The 23,410-nt window shown below is 47.5% G+C and overlaps 1 protein-coding gene across 1 annotated transcript in view; it reads left to right on the top strand.

The window, feature by feature from the left end:
- IGSF3 (immunoglobulin superfamily member 3) overlaps positions 1-23,410 on the top strand; it is a 94,066-nt gene that overhangs the window by 5,348 nt on the left and 65,308 nt on the right. The window contains exon 2 of the mRNA XM_077174555.1: positions 21,730-22,107. Coding sequence (XP_077030670.1) covers positions 21,730-22,107 — 378 coding nt within the window. The remainder of the gene's footprint in view (positions 1-21,729; positions 22,108-23,410) is intronic.

The following is a 23,410-nucleotide window of genomic DNA, read 5'->3' as shown; positions in this document are numbered from 1 at the left end:
TAAACAAATGCCAAAAAACAGGGATGCTCCTGAAAGGAGATGTTCCAGCCTGGTTCTGCCCAGTGTGGCAGGCAGGGGAGGGAAAGGGAGCAGGTCAGGATGCTGACCTGAGGACCAGTTGGAGGGATGTGGTTGATCTAAAAGGTAACTTGGCAAATGCAGTAAATACACAGAGGGGCTCTGTGTGTGTGTGTGTCTGCTGTGAAAGTAAATCTGTTTTTCACATGGTCCTGCAGATGCCTGTGGGATCCCAAGGGAAGGGGCTGCTGTGGAGGCAGGTGGCTGCAGGGCATGGCAGGTTTGGCTGGCTGGGTTTCCCAGTTTGCTGCGGTGGGCATTCTCCATGTCCCAGGGCTTCATTACTGTGGGTCCAAGGATGTGTGACCGGTTACTCAGCCCTCCAGTGAGCCCAGTGTTTGATCCAGCCACTCTCTTAAATGTTACCATCCCCTGACAGAGGCTGCCTGCTCTGTCCTGCTTAGCATTTAGTCTGTAGTTTCTGGCTGAAACAGCTGCCTGAACCCTCCTATGGCTCCTCTTTCCTGATTTTACTCCTGTGCTGGTAGTTCCTTGGTGTTTATAGGTCTGTTTCCGACTCTTACTGGGCAATGATCCACAGGGAGGGAAAAGGAGGTGCCCTGCAAAGTGGAGGAGTGGGAAAAGGATCACAGACTGATGGAATGATTTGGGTTGGAAGGGATCTTAAAGATCATCGTGGACCTTAAAGTTCCACACCCCCTCCCTGCCAGAGGTGGGGATGCACCCACTATACCAGGTTGCTCAGGGCCCATCCAACCTGGTCTTGAGCACTTCCAGGGATGGGGCATCCACAGCTTCTCTAGGCAGCCTGTTCCAGTGCCTCAGCACCCTCTGAGTTAAGAGTTTCCTCCTAACATCTAATCTAAACGTCCCCTTTTTTTCATTTAAAACTGTTCCCCCTTGTCCTATCACTATCTGGCCGTCTATAAAGTTGTTCTCCATCTTTTTTATAAGCCCCCTTTGAGTACTGAAGGGCTGCAGTGATGTTTCCCTGGAGTCTTCTCTTCTCCAGGCTGTAAAAAAACCCAAAAGATAAGCCAAGGGAAAGCATTAGGGGGAGAAGGAAGGTGAAGAACCCAGCTGGTAAGAAAGATAGAGGAGAGCAGGCTCTGAAGGATTGATTTTACCAAATGCCAGGCCTTACAGCATGCCCATAGCATTCCAAGTGTCAAAGACTCCTGAGTACAAAAGAAGCTCAGGTAGTGAGGATCTGTCTGTATTTGTCCTGTTCCTGAGCAGTGTGCTTACCACTCCTCTTAGCTGACTTCTTTCCAAACAAGATATTGATTCCATCTGGGGCTTGGAAAATCATCTAGCACTTCTCCTGTCTCTTCTGATTTTGGCAGACTTGAGACTTTGCCGGTCAGGAGGGGATGAGGTTGCTGCTGAAGTGCAGGAATAAGGAGCTTCCAGTGCAGTTTCTGGTGACAAAGTTGTCCCAGTTGGGATCCAGAGCAGCATCTGGGGCAGCTGCACAGCCATTAGCACTGTCAGGCATTTCACTAATGCCAGTTGTTTGTTCTGCTGTTCTCGATGTTGTTTTTCTGCCCCCTTGCAAAACAGCTCATCAGGCTCTGATGTGTTTGGAGGTGGTTTTTGATAGCTGTTGTGGCACTGCTAAGTTTTGGGGGGTTTTTAACTAGTGGCATGAGTCTGGAATTCCTGTAATTTGCCTGCTTTTCCCTACTCTGCTCACAGAAGCTGGTAATTTTGATTCCCAGCAAATATGTTCCCTTTTAGAGTCATTGTGATTACGGGGGGAATAACAGGGAATGATGGTGGATCTGGGGGATTTTTGGGGTGTTTTTTTTAGTTGTTCCTCCCACATGTCATTCCTGATGTGTCTGCCTGAGGCCTGCTGTCACTTTTATGGCTTTTGGGCTTTGTGTGGAAGTTGATAAGCTTGTCAAAGGGAGATGGGAGCAGGGGGTGAGGTAGATCTATTTTTCAGCAGACTCTGTAGTGCTTTGAGAGGAGCTCAGCACTGACCCAGGCTGCTGTGAAATGGGTGGTTTCTGAAGCTTTTAGAGAAATGGAGGCTTGAAGATGAGATACTGAGCCCCAAAATAGAACTTTTGTTTGTTTCTTTGGGAAGGAAGGGCTCTGATCTCTCATGACAGCAAGGTTATTAAGATTTGGCTGCTAGATAAATTGGGCTTTTTTCATCTTGGATTAATCATTTTGTCTCCATTCAGCATCAGCACCATGAACGTAGGAATTTGCCCAGGTTCCTTCAAGTCTCTGAAAGGGAAGCTGGATCTTGAGAATGAGTATGAGAAGGCAGTTGTTTGTTGCCAGAAGTCATCCAGAAGCTCAATACTCTGGAAAATCATACTGCTGGAATCTGGCACTTATTAACTCAAGTTACCCAGTACCTAGGATCCAGCCAAAGGGCTCTGGCTGGCTGCCAAGCTGAAATTACCAACCTGGGTGTCAGGCCTTGTTGGTTCCTTCTTGATAGCTTGAAATAAGAGCTTCCCAACCAGCATTTGTGTGCCAGCCTCTCTTCTAGTCATATTTCTTACAGCTTTGTAAAGTGTTCGAGGTAATTATAGTACTTACCAATATTTATTCCGTTCTGAGCAATTACCTGAATGCGTTTATCTCCGGTGTGCTTTCAGAGTGCTCTGCCCCTCTCACCATATCACCTCATCTCCTGACTCAGTGCTTTCTGCTCCTTCCCCTCTCATACACTCCTGGCCCCTCAGCTTCTTCCACCCTCCTGAATGTGCTGTCAAGCTTGGCTTTCCCCTCCTGGAGGTTCCTGGATCCTGTTTTCCTGCTCCGCTGTCTAATCCCATGACGGAGGAGGGATGTTTGCTCCGTCTTGTGGGGGATGAGTCCTTAAGCACCCTGCCAGGTGCTAAGGCTCTTTCCAAGGAAGGACATGGATACCAGGGGAAGCTGGGCTGGCATTGTGCCACCTCCCAGCTTTCTGCTGGCTGCTTGTGGCCTGCAGACAATATCTTGAGAGCTCCTGCTGAAGGGTTTGACCTTTATGCCTGCAGCGTTACCCAGCGCCTACAGCAGGAGTCACGGCGTGCAAATTCCAGTGCTTTCTTCTGACTTGTGATATAATGGTAGGCAAGTCATTCTGTCTCTGTTCTTGGCTGCTTGTAGTAGAGAGAATGGCTTAAAAGGTGTCATGGGATTTTTTTGGGGAGGAGATACGCAGTGTGAGGGCTGAGGTCTTGTTTGCTGCTTTTTTTCTTATGCACGGAAGAAAACGTGGCGTGGAAGAGATTGTTACAGCCTGATTGATTTCACTCCTGGTGTTGGAAAACGAAGAAAATTGATTTTTACTTTGAGCTGTTTGGTGTTACTTACCTGCCCAAGCTCTCTTGCTTATCCTAGGAGAAGGAGAGCTCTCCTTGCAGCCCCATTAGGCTGGTGGGGCACAGCCCATGTGACTGTGCTGTGATTCATCCCAGCCATCAGTGTTACAGCAGCACAGTTAATCTAGGGGTCACTGGCACCTCAGGAGCTCTTACATCTAATCAGTCCCATGCCATGAGCTGGCTGGCAGTTAAATCTAATCTAGAGTGTGGAGCTGCCAAATGCTTGAAGTTTGCCAAGCACTTACTCCTGTCTGCTGTGAATGAGTTGGACTTGAGCAGGATCAGCTTCAGGTGGCTTTCGTGTGACTAGGACTCAGAGTCCAGCCTCAGATACCTGTGCTATAGAGGGGCAAAAGTTGTGCAGAGTCCAAAGGGTTACAAGGAGCATGTAAATCTACCTGCTCATCTTCATGTTTTTGTATCAAAACAAGCTTTTCTCATCGATCACGTTGCTTTTTATCCCACCTCTTCCCCTTGCTTGCATGTGAGGAGAGATGTGATCTTTCAGACACTACCATCATCATTAGAGCATAGAGGGACCGGATCTTTGTTCTAAGTTTTGCCTGAGAAGTCTAGTTTTTGTTTTTATTTTCTATTTTCTGCTGCTTTTACACCTCATCCACTCCTCTAGAATTGTCCAGTTGTGCCTGCAGCATCCCTCTGCAGATGCTACCCTGTGGCTGCCAAATGAAGGAAGAGCAGCTCTTACTCAGTGGTTATTCTGATTTGTGCCTGGCTCTGGTGTTTGGGATAATTTTTTGTCTTTCAGTATTTGCAGGGAAGAATGTGGCTGCAAATATGTGATGGGAAGGAGGTTTGTTTCCTCCTGAAGCAGTGGGGAAAGCTATCTGAGACTGCCCTGAGCAGCATGGGGTAGTTTAGGGGAGGCAAAGGGCTCATCTCCAAGAGGTTTGTCACCTCTTCTCACCAGCCTGCCCCTGTTAAGCTGTTGTCACCCTTCTAATCTGCATCCCCTTGTTTTTTTAGGCTGGCTTGTTTTGGGGGAGGGTGTAGGGAGGAGGGAGGTGAATGTGAGGAAGGATTTTGCTGTGTGTCAAATGCCTAATAGCTGCTCTAGCAGATCCACTGGGATGCATTGCTGAAAGCATCCTAATGATCTCAGTGTAATGGATTTGAGCCTTGGAAGGCCGCTTGCTGGGAAGGGGATCTCAGAGCTTTGTGCTTGGCTCCTGGAGGTTGAGGGCTGGGCTCCTGGCAGCAGACGGGGCAGGCAGCAGGAGCTGCCTCAGAATCACAGAATCAATTAGGCTGGAAAAGCCCTCTGAGGTCCTGGAGCCCAGCCTGTGACTGAACACCACCACGTCAACCAGACCATGGCTCTGAGTGCTGTGTCCAGTGGCACTCAGACACCTTCAGGGGTGGTGACTCCATCAGCTCCCTGGGCAGCCCATTCCAGTGTTTCATCACCCTCTTCAGGGTACCCATCCCTCCGTGAGGAAGTGTCAGAGAGGAGCCGTATGCAGGGCTTTGGTGTGGCACAGAAATGACTCAGTGGGAGGCTTGGCCAAGCACCAACTCCTGCTGTTACCTCAGAAATGTAGATTACCAGTGGCTGCAGTTGTGTGGGTGCCAACTAAGTCCCTGAAGAGATGTATTTTGAGGAAAGGGTAATTTTCCTTACAGAGATATCTGGGTGATGGTGGAAGAGGGAGATGCGCAGAGGAGCATGACCATAACTGATACCAGCAGCCTCTAAACCTGGCTGCTGATGGCACATTTTGGAGAGATGTGCTGGGGAATGTGGCTCCCACCCCAGCTGCAGGAGCAGCACCCGCTTCTGCTGCCCCCATTCCTCCAACCACTGCTGGTCCTGAGGTGGCATCAAGCAGCCTTCTCCTCCTGGTGGTGGCCTGGGAAAGAGGGGGCTGTTTCTTACCTGCAAAAATTACAGGATCAAGGGTCACTTGAGAAAGGAAGGTTCCAGTCCTGGAATGTACCAGTGGAGCCACGAAGACCCCCTGCAATATAGGTGGGGATGATGAAGAAGGGGTAGAAATGAGGGTGGGAGACAGCAGGAGTAGAATTTTCCAGTGGATGGACAGATGTAAAAGAAATGCATGTACGTGATCTTAAAAGTGCTGCAGTAGAGATTCTCCATAGTTACTGGGGTGATCAGCATCATTTTCTAAATCATCCTCCGTATGTGGATGCGAATCTTGAGTGTGGGTAGGGTGAAGTGAGGCTTCTGGGGAAGTGTGCTAGTGGGAGGCTAAAAATAAATTATCAAAAGAAAGAATTGAGAAATTAACAAAGCTAAACGGATGTATGCAGCTCTAAGAAAAGGGTGTCATATTTGAAAGCATATTTTTGAAAATCCATTTGCTTAGTCATCTTACAGATAACTTAGCTATTTTTGCCTTCTTTGCTCTGATGACACTTCACTGTCTATATAATAGGTTTAGCATCTGCATTCTTTTCTAGTGTAAAGGGAAAATATATCTGCTAATTTTGAGTTGGCTTTGTAGAATTGCTTTACCTCTTGGCTGTGAAATAAATAAGATACTGGTCCTAAAACTATTTTAAAGATAATAGTTGGCACTATTTTCCTTCTAACTCATCTTTTTAACCCATCTGCCATGTCTGCAATCGAATTTGAATAGAGAATATATACCCTTGTTATTTCATGTGTAATAATAACTGTGCCCTCAACTGCTCCAGACATTAAAGTGATGATGTTTGGGTTCAGCACAGTAATCTACTGGGGAATGAATGCAAGATCAAGGGCATTTGCAGGTTTTTATTTCTTTGTGTTTGCAGGGGCTGTGGCACTGCTAGTGGGTTGCTCACAAATGGTGTCTTAGATTACCTCTTCTGCAGGCAGCAGGATTTGCATCTTGCCATTCCTATTTGATCTGCAAGTGGTGATGAGAGCTGTATACTTGAATTCAGATTTTTTTGAGTAGCAGTCTGCAGTCATTAGGGCAGCACTTAGACCCCAGAGGCTTTTTCCATGTTTTCATCCTGTTTCAGTAACCGTGTCTCTTGTTATCTTGTTCCTGAATATTTTCTCTAGTAAGAGGATGCTGTTTGTTGCAGCTGTTAAACCTCAAATGTCTTGAATCTCCCTTAGGGAAGAGAGGGGAGAGTTCCTGAGGTTTCTGTGTAAGCAGACTATAGAAACACCTACATGTCTTTCCCAAATATACAGCCAGGAGGTATTATTGGTGCTGTCCTAACCAGCTGATGGAATCTGGCTGCTGTGGCCTGTGATTCCTCCCTCTTGCTGGCTCGCTGTGTTGAAGGGGTTTAGTAAGGAAACAGGGATAACAAGGATTCTTTGGGGTTTTTTTCTTTTCTTTTTTTTTTTTTTTTTTCTTTTTTTTTTTTTTTTGGCATGCAGTGGTACTGGATGGCTCCGGTTGCTTTTGTCAGAGCAGTGTAGCTAGGAGGTGTCAAAGGAAATTATGGATGTTTGTTCGGTTTCCTGGCTGGATGTACCATGTGGGTTTTGGAGAAATGTGCATTGAATAAACAGTGGGTAAATCTCCTAGGACTAGCACAGCCTGGGAGTGGTGTTGGGAGCTGTGCTTATCTTCATGGCAGGATTTAAAAAGAAACGTTTGTATGAGAAGGGTTTTGCACCCTGTGTTTGGTTCCCATCGGTTCAGTGATTTGTGATGTTGCTCCGTCTGTTCCCTTTAAGGCCAGCTGGCCAACCTTAGGAGAGGATTAGCTGAGTAAAATTCTCCAAAGCCTATACTGCTGTCAGAATCCTTTCTTTCCCCCTCTTTCACAGTGCCAGAGGCCAACCCCAGCCCAGGTGTGACCACTGCCACATTTAAAACCTTGGGGCCAACCCTTGGGATTGCTGGAGCCCCTTGGGAGACGGCCTGTGCCCCATCACTGGGTGGCTGTGGGTGCGAGGGCATGGCCCAGGCAGAGCCAGGGGGCATGGACACTGCCAGGATGGGTGGGAGCTCTGTCCCAGCTGGTGAAGCTTGGTGCCCAAGCCTTGCCTCAGGAGCTTGTGCAGGACATTTCATTTTGCCTGCAGCTCGGGAGGTGACATTTCACAGCTGTGCTAATGGGTGCAACCCATGCCAACCACCAGTCTGCTGCTGCTGCTGTGAAGTGAGGAGGGGGATGGCCTCAGCAGCTCCTTTGGGGTTGCAGTCCCCGCTTCCTGGCCCTGCAACCCTCCCTTCTCCCTGTCTTTTTGTGGTCTCCTCCAGCTGTGTCAGTCCCCGGCAGATCTGGAGCGTGTGTGGTGTTTTGGTGCAGCTGCTGGATCTGTTCAGCTTGCATCAATCGGTCGCTGTTAAGGCTTATAATCAGTGTAAAAATCTCTGGGGTGCAGCTATTTGCAGGAAAAAAACAACCCACTGCACCCTTCCAGACTTGCATCAAACAAGAGTATTATTCTCATTAATTGAATTCCTCTAGAGTCTGATAACTTGGGCATGTTGAAATCAGATAAATAAAACCCTCCCTCCCTGGTAGCTGTGTAAGCCTTTCCTTAACTCCCTGATCAGAGGGGACTAGGCTTTGCTAAGTAAGTAGCTGAAGATGAAAACTTCTGCATATGTCTGCTCATTGGGGAGTGTAGGCAGCAGGATGCTCAGAGTGGTGTATTTAGGAAAGGTCTACCTCATCCCCCACTCTTCCTTTTCTCAGTTCATTGGGAAAGGTTTTTTTGTTTAGTGACAAATGCTGTTTAGTTAGTCACCCTCAAACACATCATCTGTGTCTAGAAACTGGGATTTTGCTTTCTTTCAGACCTTCAGATAAACCTGCAGCCCTAAGAAGAGGCAAGTCTGCTCTTTCTGAAGTCAGGGTGTATGGCCTTTGAAGCATCTCTGGGGCTGTGCTGCCCCATCCATCTCGTGGATGCTGAGATGGGTTGCTCTGGGAGGCAGAAGGGCGTTTGGACCGGTGCCCGAGGTGTGGTGTGGCTGAGCTGATTCTGTAATCCTGAAAAAATCCAACTTGCAGCTTTTCCCAGACTCCATACATCAAATGAGACTTGCATTAAGTTAAGGTCGTGTCCCTTTCTGTGTTGCATCTCTCGTGTGTAGTTCTTGTCTTGGTGCTGAAGGCTGGGGCCCCTCTTGTTCAGCAGATGCTGTTGGTTAGTCCAGAGTCATTTGTCATTCCTCCCTGTGCCTGGGTCACCCATGCCATAGGGAGGTACCTGCCTTGCCAGCCAGCATGTTGCATTTGATTTTCAGTCAGCACTGCTCCTCCCCTTCAGGGTCTTTCTGTTTCTCTCCTCCTCTGCCACTCCTGCTGCTGCTTTTTTTGTGCACCCTGGATTTGGGTTTCCCCCGTTCTCTTTTTATCAGTATTTCTGCCCCATAGGTGTTTACACCACCAATGCAGTGGCATCTCCCCTCATCCCCAGGGCACTTTTTCTGCCCTCTCTCCCATCTCCAGCCCCACCATTTGCTGCTTCTGTTCCTGCTGTCATGCAGTGGTGTGAGGCTGGCATGAGTCCTCTGACCATGCTGACCTCCCCATCTCAGAGCTTGGCCTCTCCCCTCTCTGCATTGTCTCTTGTCAACTCTTAATTTTTGCTTTACTGAATGCTGATAGTGGTATTGCCCCCCAAGCTTGGATAGGCCCTTCTTCACCTTCAGATTTGCTTTTTGAACTGTAGCAACTTTATGAAGAGAGCTGGCATCCAAACGTTGGTCTGGCTTCACCTGTTGGTTTTCTCTGTCCTGCTTTCCTTCTCCATGCTTTTCACAAAGGTAGAATTTCTAACCTTTCTGCTTGTCTTAAGGGTCCCAACTAATTTTCCCTTGTCTCTGTAATATTTTTCCTGCTCAGAGCATCTCTCCTTCAATGCAAAGCTGCTTTATCCCCTCCTCCTCCAGCAGCTGGTGTGTCCTCTGCAAGCCCCATGGGATGCTGTGTCTGGAGCTTTTGCCTCCCAGCTCTCTGCCAGTTTAGTCTGTCTCTGTGATTTACTTCACAAGGGCTTTCTTAATAGCCCCCACTGCTCTCCATCTTGGTTGTGATCAAATGCTACCTTTCTTGACATTGTAATTGACCTTGCACTGACTAGTTTTGGTCTCTTCCTTGAGTGATTTCCTCTAAGTTCTGTTGTCTTTGTCTTTTCCTGCCTCTGACAGAGCTTTTCTTAGGACCTCATGAATTTACCCTGTATACCAGCTTCAGGGTTTGTTTTTATGTGGCTACAAGGGGTCTATTCTATGACCTCAGAGCCCCTGCTTCTTTGTAATTTTGTCCACTCCTAAAATGTGGAGTGGCCTCTCTCTGCTGGTGTTACAGGCCCGTATTTCTGTTCAATTCAAAATTCTGACCTCTGTCTCTGGTGCTTACTTACATGCATGTGCACGCACCTGGCTCTTTCTGCTTAAGGAATGTAAGCTGCAGCATTTCCTAGCTATCTCTGCCTCTGAAATTCGTTCAAGTTTGTTTTTTTTTTTTTGTCTGCTGGTTCCCCTGAACTCTCAAATTAGTTCCTCCTCCTCCTCTGCTGTGCCAAATGCAAGATGCGTGTCTTCTCTTTTAAAGCCCTTCTATCTTTTCTTTCTAGTGCTCCTTCCCTCTGTGGTTTTTTGATTCCCAGCCTCTGCCTCTCATTGTGTTTCCTCAGGCTGGGTTCTCAGAGAACGAGGCCTTATCTGATCATGCTGCCTCTGCCACCCCTTTCCAGATAACCTGGAAGCCCTTTGGCCAATTTTACGCAAATTTGACAGGAGCAGAGAGCTCAGCTATAAACAAGTTCCTGCAAGCCTTGTGAAGAGTAGGTGGCTGAGTCAGGGCAGTGGCAGGGCACTGAAGGAGACCCTTTTCTTCAAGGGCCTCAGCAGTGCCTCCAAATGACTGTGCCAGCTGTAGGAGAAGCTCCAGCTGGAGCTTGCAGTCAAGTCATTAGTCTCAGAGACAGCCTCCCTCCTAAAGGCACGGGAAGCTAGGCTTCATTAAATCTGCTGCTCTTAGGGTTGCTTGCTGAAAGTGGTGGCTTGGAACCCTTTTATTTTACTCTGTGTGATGAGGAGTGACCTGCAGTGAGCACTTCTTCACTTGCTGTCTTTGCTTAAGGCCTGCTAGAGAGCTGCCATCAGGGTCTCCCAGCAGACAGAGACCTTGGCACTTGCTCCCACTCTGCTCTCCTTCCCTGCCTTCTCTTGACCCATCTGCTGGCTGGCTGAAGGTGCCTGAGCTGGTGCAATATCCCCACCCATTAAAAGGGTTGTTTGCCCCTGTCCCCCAAAGAAAAAGGTGTTCCTGCTCTCTTGGTGAAAACTCTTTTCCTTGGGTCATTCTTTTTTCAGCTCATGTAGAGGTCAAGCATGGGGAGAGGAGTGTGTGTATTTTGCTAGGAATAAAATGAGTGGGAAGGCAAGACTGCTTTTTTGCTGTGGCAGCTGCTACCTAGATCAGCTTAACTGCATTGTGAAACCACATTTTTAAACTGAATCTCCTGGGATGAGGGTGTTTTTACCACCTTTTCTCTGTAGCTGGTGCAGTGAGGTTGCTCTGCGTAGGTGCTTGGTGCTGAGCTAAGGTAACTGAGTCTACAGCAGTGGTGAAAATGCAGTTTTGGAGAGTCTTTCACAGAAAAGTTGAGGTTGGAAGGGACCTTTGGAGATCATCTGGTCCGAGCCCCTTGCAGGTTGCTTAGGATCATGTCCAGATAACTTTGAATGTCTCCAGGGCAGAGACTCCACAAACTCTTGGAGCAGCCTGTGCCAGTGTGCAGTTACCCCTCACTGTTGTGTGTTGGTTTTGTTTGTTTGTTTAATATAAAAAGTGTTTTCCTGTGCTTTCCAGCTGGTCAGTTTCCCCTGGTGCATGGGCTTGTTCCTCCTCAGGGAGGAGAATTGCATGATTGTCCTTCTTACTCACTGATAGTAGTATTGTGCTTAAAAGGAATGACTGTACCTTTCTCCCTGCAAGAAATAGTAACATAAATGCTTCTGCATCCCTTTGTTTTGTTTTGTTTTCTTCTGTTTTCCTTTCCAAATGCCAGAAAGCTCCCGTCCTCCCATTTGAAATGAGAACCTTGGTAGTTTGGTGACAACTGCTGATAGTCTGTGTAGCATGTCAAACTAATAAATTATAGTGTATGCAGACAAGGAGTTCTAACATCTTAATTAGCAATAAAAGGGAGCAGGTAGCTGAAGAATCTCCCTGGATCTTTGTCTGTCTTTCAGGGATGCTGTCTGACTGAAGCACAGAAGTTTTGAGAGGCAGCATCTTGCTGCTGCTTAGTGAACAGGGAAGAATCCAGATGAATTTGTGGGGAGAAAATGGAAACTGTATGGCTGTACTTCATATTCCTGTGATCCTTTATGGTGGGGTGGGAAAACTATCTTGGAGAAATGCCTGATTTTAGCCAGTACACTTGACTTTGGGGATAAGTCAGTTTGCTGTTTACCTGAAAGCCCTTTCTACTGAAGGAGTACAGGATGGCAGCTTTGCCTTGCAAATTGAATGTTCTCTCCTGCCAATGCTCGTGGCTGAGGGGCACAAATGTTTCTTCAGCATGGTGGAAGGAAGAGGGAGAGATTGCCCTGGCTGCATTCTTTTCTAGATAGTACATTTTAGATATTTTTTTAGTGTTATTTCTGCAGAGCTCCCCACCAAGGAGGTGGGGAGCAGGTGCAGACCCATGCCTAGGGATGCAGCAGGAGTGCTGGAGGAATGGTGTGCCCTGGCAGGTAGGAAGGAATGTGCAGCAGGGCACTTTGTCATCAGCTCTTCCAGCCTGTCGATATTTAACAGATTGCTGTTCAGTTTCTCTCTCTAGAAGGTAATCAATTCAGGGTTAAGCAATTAATAAATGGCTGCCCGAGGTTTCCAGTTTAGAGGTTGGAAAGGAGATGCTCCAGCCCTGCCCAGAAGGACAAAGATGCAAGTAAAGGTTGTAGAGAAAAATAAGGGTGCTGAACTCCTAAGTGTCACCCTTACCAAAGCAAGGGAAAATCTGCAGTCACTTGGAGAAAGGGGAAGGGCAAGAAACCAAATAAGCAACTTCAAGGAGTATGGAAAGATGGGCCAAACCACTGGTGTTTCTCTTTGGAGATGGAGGGAGGCACTTGCATGTCTGTCCTTCCTCCCTGTGTTTTAATGAAAGAGAACGAGAAGGTTTGTTTTTCTTTAGGAAAAATAAATTTGAGGGAAGGTAAGAAAGCAGGCTCTCCATGCATCAGATGTATTTTAAGAGAGGGAATTCCTTTAATGAAAGCATGGGTAATAAATGCTGTTTCCTTTTGACAAGGATAATGTGAAGGTGAGATTTGGGACTCCACACTCTTTTCTCCTGGGAGAGTATTTAAGCATCTGGGATGTTATGAGGTGAATTACAGCAATAATAGGGACGTTCTGTTTTTTAATATTGGAAGGGATCGCAGAGCACACAGGAAAACGAAAAAAGAAGTGACATTAAAACGTTATTGACTGTGAAACAAAATGAAGTTTCTTATTGTCTGAGAGTGAGTGATAGCACAGGGAATAATGTTTGACAATTCTTCGAGTGACCCTAGACATTGAACATGTAGGACTTGAAGACTAAAGAAGGATAATAAAAAGAAATACAGGGGCTGGAGGGCATAATGAACTATGCCAGAAATTTCCTGCCTAGCTTTGATGCTCAAAACAATTTCATTTCACCCCCTCCTCTTGATAGGCTGGGAGCACATACCAGCCAAGGATTCAGCAGTCTACAATGCTTCATAGTGTTGGTGCTTCATAGCTTTGGTACTAAAATGGCAGTGCTGAGTCTTTTAGAGGTCTGGGAGCAGTACTAGAGACACCAGGGTAAATGGTGTGTCCTTACATGTATTTTAAGAGCTAGCTACGAGAACAGAAGGAAAAGCACACATAGGAATCTTCAGAGACTTCAATTTTTGTACAGGTCTGCACTATATCTTACAGGGAGTACATGTGGTGACAGCTTCAGTACTCAGGCTGGGGTTGCCCTAATGAAGCCATCACCGCTTTTCATTGGAAAATATAAAAGTAGGCATTGCCTTGGGCATTCCAGCAGGCTGCTGTAAATGCTGCTTTGTATTGTACTGCTTCACCAGACCTGGAACCAGCAGCAGTGATACAAGTCACTAGGGCACGGATTCAGTGGGCTGTGAGGAAGGAGAAACTCCTGAGGATAAGGCACGAGGAGCGGTGCAAGTCAGAAGTACTGCGTGGGCAATCCAACACTTCCTGCCTGCATGCTCCCAATATAAGCATAATCTGCCAGGGAGCTTCTGCTCCGTTCTTCCCTTAGTGATAAGAGTAGCAGTGGTACTGGATGGGAAGAACATGCTGATCTGGGAGATGGGAAAGAGCTGCTAAAGGTCGTGTGCTGACCTTGGAGGAAGAGAAACAGTTGATTAGATGTTTCACAGGACAAACTCTACCTTAGGTACAGAAAAGAGCCAGCATTCTGTGGGGTTGGTCAAAACTTTGGTGAATACAGGGATTGCGGGTTATAAGGGATTCTTTTTTCCCATCATCTTGGCAGGAGGTTAATACAACTGCAGTAAGCAGTAGGTGTGTTGCACAAAGATATTTGAGTTCCCAACCTTATGCCTCTGAAGCAGCAGGGCAGCAGCTCAGTCTGTCCCTCGTGCACCAGCATGTGTTGTTACCTTTTACATCCAGGTACATCCTGTGCCACCAAGCGCTTCAAAGCCCTTGTGAAGTGAGGAGGCTGAGCACCACGAGCTCCATCCAGAGCTCAGGGGTGTGTGTGCAGAAGGACTGCCCAGCCATTCCCCTGCCTTTGGTTATTATGGGTATTGCTTTTTTTTCTGACCACAGGCGTGTCTGGCTGGCTTCTGGATGCTGAGTACTTCGACTTCTCAAAGTAAAGCTGTACTAGATGAAAGAGTAGTTTCAGGCTTCTGTGCAGCAAAGTAACTTTAAATATACTTTCTGGTGGGATGATTGAGAATGATAGAACTGTAAGAGCAGGGAGATCTTGTGTCATGCATCCCCTGGGGCAGGTTCATCTCTGCCTTATGGTATCCTTGAAGAAAGTAAGTGTCTATTAGAGGAAGCAGTAGTGTAAGATGCCTCAGTCTCTCACAGAGCAGTCTCTGTGGTGCCTCACTTTCCTAGCTTCTGGGAAATGGAGCATTTAGCTAGCTCCCATGACCAGTCTGAAGTCCAAGCCTATTGTTTCTTGTCTTCGCAGTGTCCAGGGTAGATAATGAATTATTATTTCATCCTTTCAGCATTTTTAGAAGTTTAAAGGTTGTAGTAATACAGCAACCTTGATCTGTGGCTCAAGAAATATGCTGTTCTAAGGTGGTGTTTAAACTAGCATATTTTAATATGCCTAATTGTAGAACAGGGAAGGAGCAGTTAGAGGAATGTGACATCCATATAGGATGTAGTTTGCTTAAAAAAGAGGGGGGGAAGAAATCACAAGGGCAGATCACATTGCACACTGTGCATCTGCAGAATACCAATGCCACACTGGGGGAAATAAGGAAGTCTTCTGTCAATATAAGGGCCAGATCTGAGAAGAACCAAAGGATGTAAAATGGCTCTGATCTTGGCGAGGGGGGTCGGATGCCTGACTGGATGCATATTTATAGCAGAGGTACAAGACCTCTTTTACAGTCAGAACTTGGGAAGCTAGTCACAGGCCACAGCAATCTATGGTGATTAAAAGAAATGCCATCTCTTTCATATTTATTGAAAACATTTTCCTTAAAAGACAGTAAACATCTGCTGTGGAAGTGAGCGGCTGTGAGACGGAGCAGCGAGCAGAGACGGGGGAAGGCAGTGGTGTTGGAAGAACAAAGAGCTTCACTGGCAGCTCCTGTCTACTTTGCCCATGCTTTGATATTTCCCCACTGATTCTGATATTTCCATACCAATTATTGTATAAATTGCTCCTGGCTGACCTCACCACTTAGCCATCCTTAGTTGTCTCAGTAGTGGGAAGAATTCAAATGAGGAGTGAATATGAGTTGGTTTAGGAAAGATGCTCCATGTGCTGGGAGTGGTGGGATGGTGGCAGGAGTGGAGGAAGGGGAGGATAGGGGATCAGGCATCCTTTTGCTTGCACCATTTAAACATTAAAGCAAAAGGGTGGAGGATGGGGACAGAGTTGTTCTGCAGGTGGCTCCAGCCAGCCTTTCAGTACACTGAGCTCTCTTGGCATGAGAAAAAACACTCCAAGAAAACACTGGATTTTCCCAGGATGAGGCTTTACTGTATTGGGGGAATGGTGGGGGCTTACCACATGTTTTCTTCTGATAGCATTGTTTTTATCCATCTGGCAGCAGGTTGCAGTGTATGGAGATTGTTCCTGCTGTGACTCATTTATGCAAAAATTAAGCTCAAACCTAATTTTTGGTTGTGTACCTTAACAGGAGACTTCACAGAATAGCAGGTGTGTGTTGCTAAAAGGTTTTCTCTGCTTTGGTGTTGCCTGGTGGGGCAGAGTGTCTCCCTCAGAGATTTTATTAGTCTTCAGCCCATGGCAAAAAAAAATGATGGCTGCTTGGGAAGTGGCTGGACAATGGTGAGCTTGGAAGAGCCTTCCTGAATTAGTGTTTTGTGGGTGTCAGCCCTGCTGTGGAGTCCAGAGGAAAAGCAGGGACTAAGTGATGGGCTGGGTTTGGCAAGAGGTGTCTACAAGCTCTCTGGGTGACAGAAGGGAGAGAGGAAGGGCCATCCCCTGGGAAGCCTTGTGCATAAGTGAGCCTGAAAAATTAATCTGATTTAAGAGGGAATATGAGCTTGGAGGATGCTAACTGTCCCTGAGTAATTCACTGGCAGCAGAGGCCTGTGCAGGGCTCAGAGCTGCTGCTTTGGGGCAGGGCAGTCTGAGCACTGAGAAGAGGTGACGCCACAGCCTGCAGGACATGGGGAGCAGCAGGAGGAAGGCTGCTGGCACCTGCCTCACCTTAGATGACACCAGGCCATGCACGGGAGTGCAGTGGCCAGCTGGTGGGTGGTCAGCCTGAGCTCCTGCAGCTCCCCTCAGACCTGCAGGAGGGCAGCAGTGGCCACAGCCTGTGGTGCACTTGCACCTGCTCTTGGGTTGAGCTTGCCCAGAGCATCTCTGCAGCTCAGAATTAGACTCTTTAGCATAACTGCCCTTTAGCACTTATGTCTGAATTGTCTTCATTACTGGGGACTTTCTGCCAGGTCCTGTGGTCTGCTGCAGATGCTGATTTGTCATAGCCAAGTAGGATTTATGCACGCTCTCCTTCCCTGAATAGGGGCACAAGCTCCCATGGCAGTTCTGAGGATGTTTTGAGGGAACCAGTTCAGATGTTCAGAGCAGAAATAGTCATGCTCTTAGAGAAGAAGCTGAAATGGTACCTTTTTTAGCTTCTGTTGTAGTATAACCAAGGCAGAGTCTGCAAACCCACGTTGTTGAAGAGTACAGTCTGCAATGGCATGGATTGTGAAGGGGCGTGAGGACAGCTGTACCAGTTCAGAGCAAATCCTGCACCTTGCTCAGCATCATGCCTCAAAAAGCTGTAGGCAGGTAGCTGTGCAATTGTAGCTTGTTTTGGGAGCCTTAGGAACATGATGTGATTTACCTGTTTAGTAGCCCTCTTTCATGGGCTTGTCCCACTCATAGTTTGACCCATGTAAATTTTTCCATACCCACAGTATCCTTTGGCAAGGGCATCCACAGGTCTGCTGTGTTCAGCTGCATAAACTGCCTCCCTTGTTATAAATCTGGATCTGACCAGTCTCAGTTGATGGCCCTTGGTATTTAAACTAGAAGAGATGGTCAAGGGTCAAATTCTTGACCATCTTTGCCATGGCATATATATTTGTGAAAAAACCTTTACCAGATCCCCTTCAAGTCACCTTTGTTTCCCTGCAGACTCCATTATTTCTGACAGAGAAGCCATTCCCTAGTGTTTATCATCATTGTTGTTCCTCTCTTGACACTTTTTCAGGAGTGCCTGTAAGTTGAACAAACAATAGCAGCAGCAACAAAGCCCAGATGTGTGCTGCGTATTTGTGAAAGGGAGAGGGATCTCCTTGGAAATGTTCTTTGCCTAATAACTGTAGTCAAAGGCACAAAGTAATTTTTAAAGGAAATTTAGGATTACTATTGTCAGTTATTGACAAATAGTACTTTAGAGATTCTCAGTGAAGGAAAAGTTCTGTAAAGCTGCAGGGGTAGAAATATCCCCTCAAACCATGTAATCCTTTTGGTGTTCATCACTGTTAGCCCTGGTGCTTATAGAAGATATCTATAGCAAGAAGATATGTATCTCATGACTTTTTTAGTTGCTGCCTAGTGATTAAAGACCCAGGATAATACTCATAAGAGCTCAAGTTCCTCCTTCACATTAAATGACTACTGGCAGTGATTATTGATATCGAAGATAACTTGGTGCAACTGCTGCAGTGCTTTTGGATGTGGTACAGACATATGGTCTGAGATGGAGAGAATATTTGTGCAAGAGGCTCTTCATCATTCTGTCATGAGTTTTTATTTGTTCTTTTGAGCTGTCAATGCTGTGGCAGAGTTTTTGTGTGCTCAGGCATCCTTTTATTACACCCACCTGTCCCTTGCAATACGCCTTGAGTCAATGTTCTCAGCTAAAATTTTGCACACATGTTCTTGTGAAAGGGACCTGTAGGTCCACCTCTTTCCCAGAAGGTAAATGTTTGGCACTTTCTGAAATGGGGCCTCTTCAAAGTACTTCAAATCAGGCATCTGAAATGACCAGTTGTGTGTGGAAAGCCTGAGCTCTGCATGTGTCTCTGTGGAAAGGTCAGATGTTGCCAAAATCATGAGATTGCTGTGAGGGTACAGATTCTGCAAAGACACCATGTACTCAGAAGCTGAGCTGCAGCACTGCTGGGGGAGATGCCTGGCTGGTAGGGATGCTTGATGCTCCTTTTTTGCTCCTTTCTTTCTTGGAGAGGCATTGAAATCCTGGCTGTGATGTGACAAGGGAGACTTGAATGACTGTGTGACTCTGACATTGCACTTTTCTCTTGCCTTTCCTGTGCTTTTCAGAGCTGTTTCCCGTGACATTTGCAGTGGCCCTGCTGGGAGAGCTGGCACAGGGCAAGTGCAGGGACTGGGCATCTGAGGTTCGTGGGTCTTGTGCTGTCCCTTGCTGCTTCAGTCTCATCACCTGGCTGCACTGCCCCCTCTTGCCACTGCTCTTGTCCCCTGTGCACCTCCAGGGCTTGGGAGATGGGTTAGCTGAGAGCTGCCTGGCTGTTGTTTGGCTTGCCCCTGGCTCAGAAGGCTGGCAACAATAGCCCTGATCTAAAGGGGATAAGGGTCAGGGGATTGCTCCCTCCTTATCACATGGTATTTGCTGTCTTTTGGAAAAAAACAGATGCAAAAACCTGCAATTTCTTATTAATTTTTAAGTAGCACTTGGCTCACTACCTCCTCCCTATCAGCCCTTGTGCTGTCAGTAAATTATATTGGATTTGCAATTAAAAGCCAGCTGTGCCGGTGCAGTACCAGCCAAATGCCACCATCACTGTCTCCTGGGTGTCCTAGGGAAGGTGTGGAGCACACAGCTCCTCCTGTAGTGAGCTCTTCTCTCACTTCAAGAGGCCATGATAAGAGTTTAAATGGGATCTCAGACACGTTATTTTTGTTAATCAGAGCACTTGCTCCCTAAGAAATGAAGTTCTCTTCTTAATACTGTGTATCATGGATATAGCAATTCCCAGAGCTTGCAAAATGCCAAACATCATGCAAAAGGTTTGAGCACAACATGTACTGCTGGATGTCTGCCTCAGGCTGATTGTTTTTCTTTTTTCCTTTCTTGATTAAAATAGTTTTGGAGAAGTACTTCTGCTGTTTGGGATTTTTTTGAAGTGTTGAAAAGCATTTGTGCCCACCCGTGTTGGAGCAGGAATTTGCAGCCAGGCACAGGGAACAGCACTGAGGATGTGCTGCTCCTTGCTCCTCTGGAGATGCAGCCTGTTCATCCAACTTCTGAGCCTTTGTGTCTCACCTCTGGGACAGCAACCTGGTGCAAGTTGTAGCAAAAGCCTGACTGTTTTGCCTTCTGTCCATACTGGAGCTGGGCAGGACTTTTTCTGCACTGTTTTCTTCTGTCCCTCAGCTTCTGGAGCCAGAATGGGAAGCAAGGAGCTCTTTGGCTCTCAACTCTCTCGCTTTTGGCTGCTTTAGGAAGGTGCAGCAACCCAGTGCAAGGGAAGATAGAAGAGGAGGAATGTATAAAGTGAGTCTCTTCAGAACCTGAAGGAGGACTCCAGGTTAGAGTTACAGTGAAGGTCCTAAAAACCACTGGGAAGGGAAGAAGGAAGCCCATGTCAGTGCTGGCTGTGAGGATGGTGAGATTTGACATCTACCAAAAATTTGTGCTGTGGGTCCCCAGGGTTGTGGTCTTCCAGTGAGCTTTGGAAAGTCAGATACCTATCTCTGATAAAATACTATTTTTTAACTAGATAGCTGGAAAACTCTTATGTAAAAAAATCCAGCACCGTGTTAAAAGCCTGATAAACAAAGTGGTGCGCTTAGCTGAGAAATAACTGATGGAGTGTTGTGTGTGGAGCTTTTAATTCCTACCACTGCATATTTGCCTTGTGGTGCAATTTTAATTGTCATTGCAGGTGGGATATGTGTGTGCTGTAGCAAGGCTAAATGTGCATACAGAAATTGGATTATGAGCTGTCTTTAGGTGTGTAATAAAGATCTTGTCCTTCCTGCTGCTTTGAAAACAGTTCACTTCAAAGGGTGTAATATTTGCTTTGTCCTTTGGCCTTTGTGGGGTGAGAGAAGAGGCTGCCTGCACCGTAGATGTGTTAGTTGTCTCTAGCAGTATCTTTCCCCAGGATGAAGAGGTTGGTACAGCAAACAGTGGGGGAGCACTTGCCTCTGTTGTTCCTCTCCCTGTTTGTTTCAAATGTGCTAGCTTTCCCCGTCCTCCCCTTAAATCACATTATTTCATAAAGAGTAAAAAGAAACATAATTTGGAGCAGCAGCAAGCTGAGCCCAAGTTAATAGTTTGAATTGCACTCCATCTGTTCAGCTGCATGCCCTGATGGATGTGCTGAACCCATTTTTCACAATTTGTTTTAAGCTGCTAAGAACCATCTCTCCTGGCTCCAGTCCAGGCTGGCTGTGGTGAAAAACTTCGTTTCTGGACATCGATGTTCAGAGGGCAGGATTGAATCAATAAACCCCAGATTCAAGGCTACCTCTTCACCTGCAGGATGCCACTTTTTGAAAGCTTAAATTCTTCTCTGGACTTGAGCATTGTTATTGAAAATTAGAGAGCGGGGGGGAACCCCCAACATACAGACGCACAGAGAGGATGAAATTTGCAAACGTGATTATGCAGGACCTGCTTTAAATCGGCTTATTGCTGTTTTATGATGGCAAGCAAGCAGTCACAGAAGCCAGGGTGATTGGCCTTGCCATGTGTGCATGCTGCTGGTAACTCAATAACCGATGAACACCCACCGTGGTCTCCAGACCTCGAGCCTTTGATGTAGCAACAAACAAGATAGATTGCTGTAATTTATCTGGCCCCTGGAGGGCTGTGCTGGTAATGTGCCATGAGCCCAAGGGCCAGCCATCCATAATCTGTGTAAAAATCCGGCGGATCGCAGTCGCCGTGCTGCGGGGCTGGCTTTGTTTGGTGCCTTTGCGCGTGTACAGCGCAGGGCACTGGGCCCTGACTCCAGAGCCAGGGGCACTGAGCTTTACTGGAAAGTGCCCACTCCTTCCATTAACTTTAATTGGGTTTGTTATGTGCTAAATGCACACCTTTCAAATTGGCTTGGGAAGGCAGTGCTGGAAATCTGATATTTCTCTGTGGGCCTTTACAAGTGTAAGAGCGAATGGAGAAGGTGTGCTGGGTTTGGGGAAAAAGAAGGGGGTTTTGTACTAGCTGAAGCCTCTGGCTGGTTTGCTGATGGAGGATGAGTGCCTGGGGAAAAAGAAGGGGGTTTTGTACTAGCTGAAGCCTCTGGCCGTTTTGCTGATGGAGGATGAGTGCCTGGGGCATTGGAGTTGAGTGGCCCAGGTGCCAAAGGAGAGGGAGTGTAGCCCCCTGGCTTCTCTCCATGGGGTGATGAGAGTTGGAAAGTAAAAGTACTGAAAACAAAGGCCTGTCACCTTGAGTTGCTGATTTGTTACTGCGTGGTGCATTGCCCTTTCACGCCTGGCTTCTTACCGCTTCCAAACAAGGGGTTCATGTTACCTCAGAGCTGCTTCTTTCGTGGGGTGTTTTTTAAAACACTTCCATTGAGTCAGCGAGAATTCTGCAGTGTGACCCGGGCAGTGCTGTGCCAGAGCCTGATGTGCCGGATGTAAAACAGGGTGTGAGGGCTTGCTTCGTCCAGCATGGAAGGGCAGGGACATATCTGGGTGCAGGTGTGGGGATTGCCTGCTGGTCAGTAACGCTGGGCTCCTCTCCTCCCACAGGCATGGCACTGGCCCAGCGGCAAGTGACAGTGCAGGAGGGCCCCCTGTACCGCACGGAGGGCTCCCACGTCACCCTGTGGTGCAAGGTGAGCGGCTACCAGGGCCCGGCGGAGCAGAACTTCCAGTGGTCCATCTACCTGCCCTCGGCCCCCGAGCGGGAGGTGCAGATCGTCAGCACCGTGGACCCCTCGTTCCCCTACGCCATCTACACGCAGCGCGTGCGCGGCCGCGGCATCTTCGTGGAGCGGCTGCAGGGGGACGCCGTGCTGCTGCACATCACCGAGCTGCAGGAGCGTGACGCCGGCCAGTACGAGTGCCACACGCCCAACACCGACGAGAGGTACTTCGGCAGCTACAGCGCCAAGATGAACCTCGTGGGTAAGCTGTGCTGCTTGCAGTGTGGCTGGGCCCCTGGGGTGCTGCAGTTCGTTTTAGGGGTCCCCGGGGGGCCCCCTAAGCTGTATGTTCGCTGGTAGCAGCAGGCAGGCAAGGAGACTCCACACGGCTTCAGGGGGTGCTAATGAGATGAGGATTTATTGGGGGTCCCACCCCCAGGAGCAGCATGGTTTCTGAGGGAGAAGGAGGGAGGAGGAGAGAGAGAGAGCCTAGGGAGAAAAGGGCCAAGCTGGTCTCCCTCACACAGCCTAACAGGGAGATTCAAAGTGGGCACGGAGTAAGACTTGGCCCATTGGGATTACAGATCCGTGATACTTCAGGGGAGGATCACAGGCTTGGAATAAACCCTACATTTTGGAGGGCTGAGACAGAGCATGCCATTTAACTAAAATGTAACTCTACAATGGGGTGTGAGACCCTTCCACCCAGCATGTGCAGTGTGGTCTGCATAGGCTGTAAGATAAAAATCCTGTGAGGGAGAACTGGAGCAGGGAGAGCACGTGGCACAGTGGTGGGAATTGCAGAAAATCACGGTATAGAGGCACAGGAAATAGTGAGCTTTCTTCACTAATAAGGCCTTTATGAAAATGAGACTCCAGGCAGCACGGCTGGGCAGAGGAATGTTTGAAGCCATGGCTGAAAGCAAAACTGAGACTGATTTACAGAGAGGGAAAGGGCCAGGGAGTCTGTGTAGATGGCACAAGTCACAGACCAGAGAGCTGCCTGCCAAAGGTGGTGAAATAACTGAGCAGGGAAGAGAGGAGTAGTAATGAGCAGCACATAAAAGGGAACAGGAGAGATGGTCATCTTCAGGCTCTTCCAGCAGTGCTGAGTACATCCTGAAAACACTGAGCCGATTGAGCTGTCTGTAGATGAGTGTGGAGAAGCTGGTTTGGGATTTTTTTTTTGGTTTGCGTTAGAAAAATCGAAAACAGGTACTTTTAAAATCTGGAGTATTTCCATGGCACCTCTTTGACTAGAAGATTTGACCTTTTCAAGCTTCAGCTTGCTTTCTGTATCTCAAAGCTCAAAGCAGTATTTGAAGTGTCTAACTCAGCTAACAGCAGTCAAATTTAGCTTCCATCCAACTCTTTGGCTGAAAGACCTCTAAAAGAGCTCCTCTACAACACAAAACCCCTCTAGCAAATTCAAGCCCACAGACAGCAAGCAGGCTTGCTTTGCTTAGGAGGTGTCTGTGAGGCTGCAGCTTGAAAACCACTTTGACATTATCCAGCCCGTGGTGGTGTTGCTAGTTCAGGCTGTGTTGACACAAGAAATCCAGGGT

This window comes from Agelaius phoeniceus, chromosome 2 (genome assembly GCF_051311805.1).
Source record: "Agelaius phoeniceus isolate bAgePho1 chromosome 2, bAgePho1.hap1, whole genome shotgun sequence".
NCBI classification, from domain to species: domain Eukaryota; kingdom Metazoa; phylum Chordata; class Aves; order Passeriformes; family Icteridae; genus Agelaius; species Agelaius phoeniceus.
Note: the sequence above shows the minus strand (reverse complement) of the source record. Positions and strands in the feature narration are given on the sequence as shown.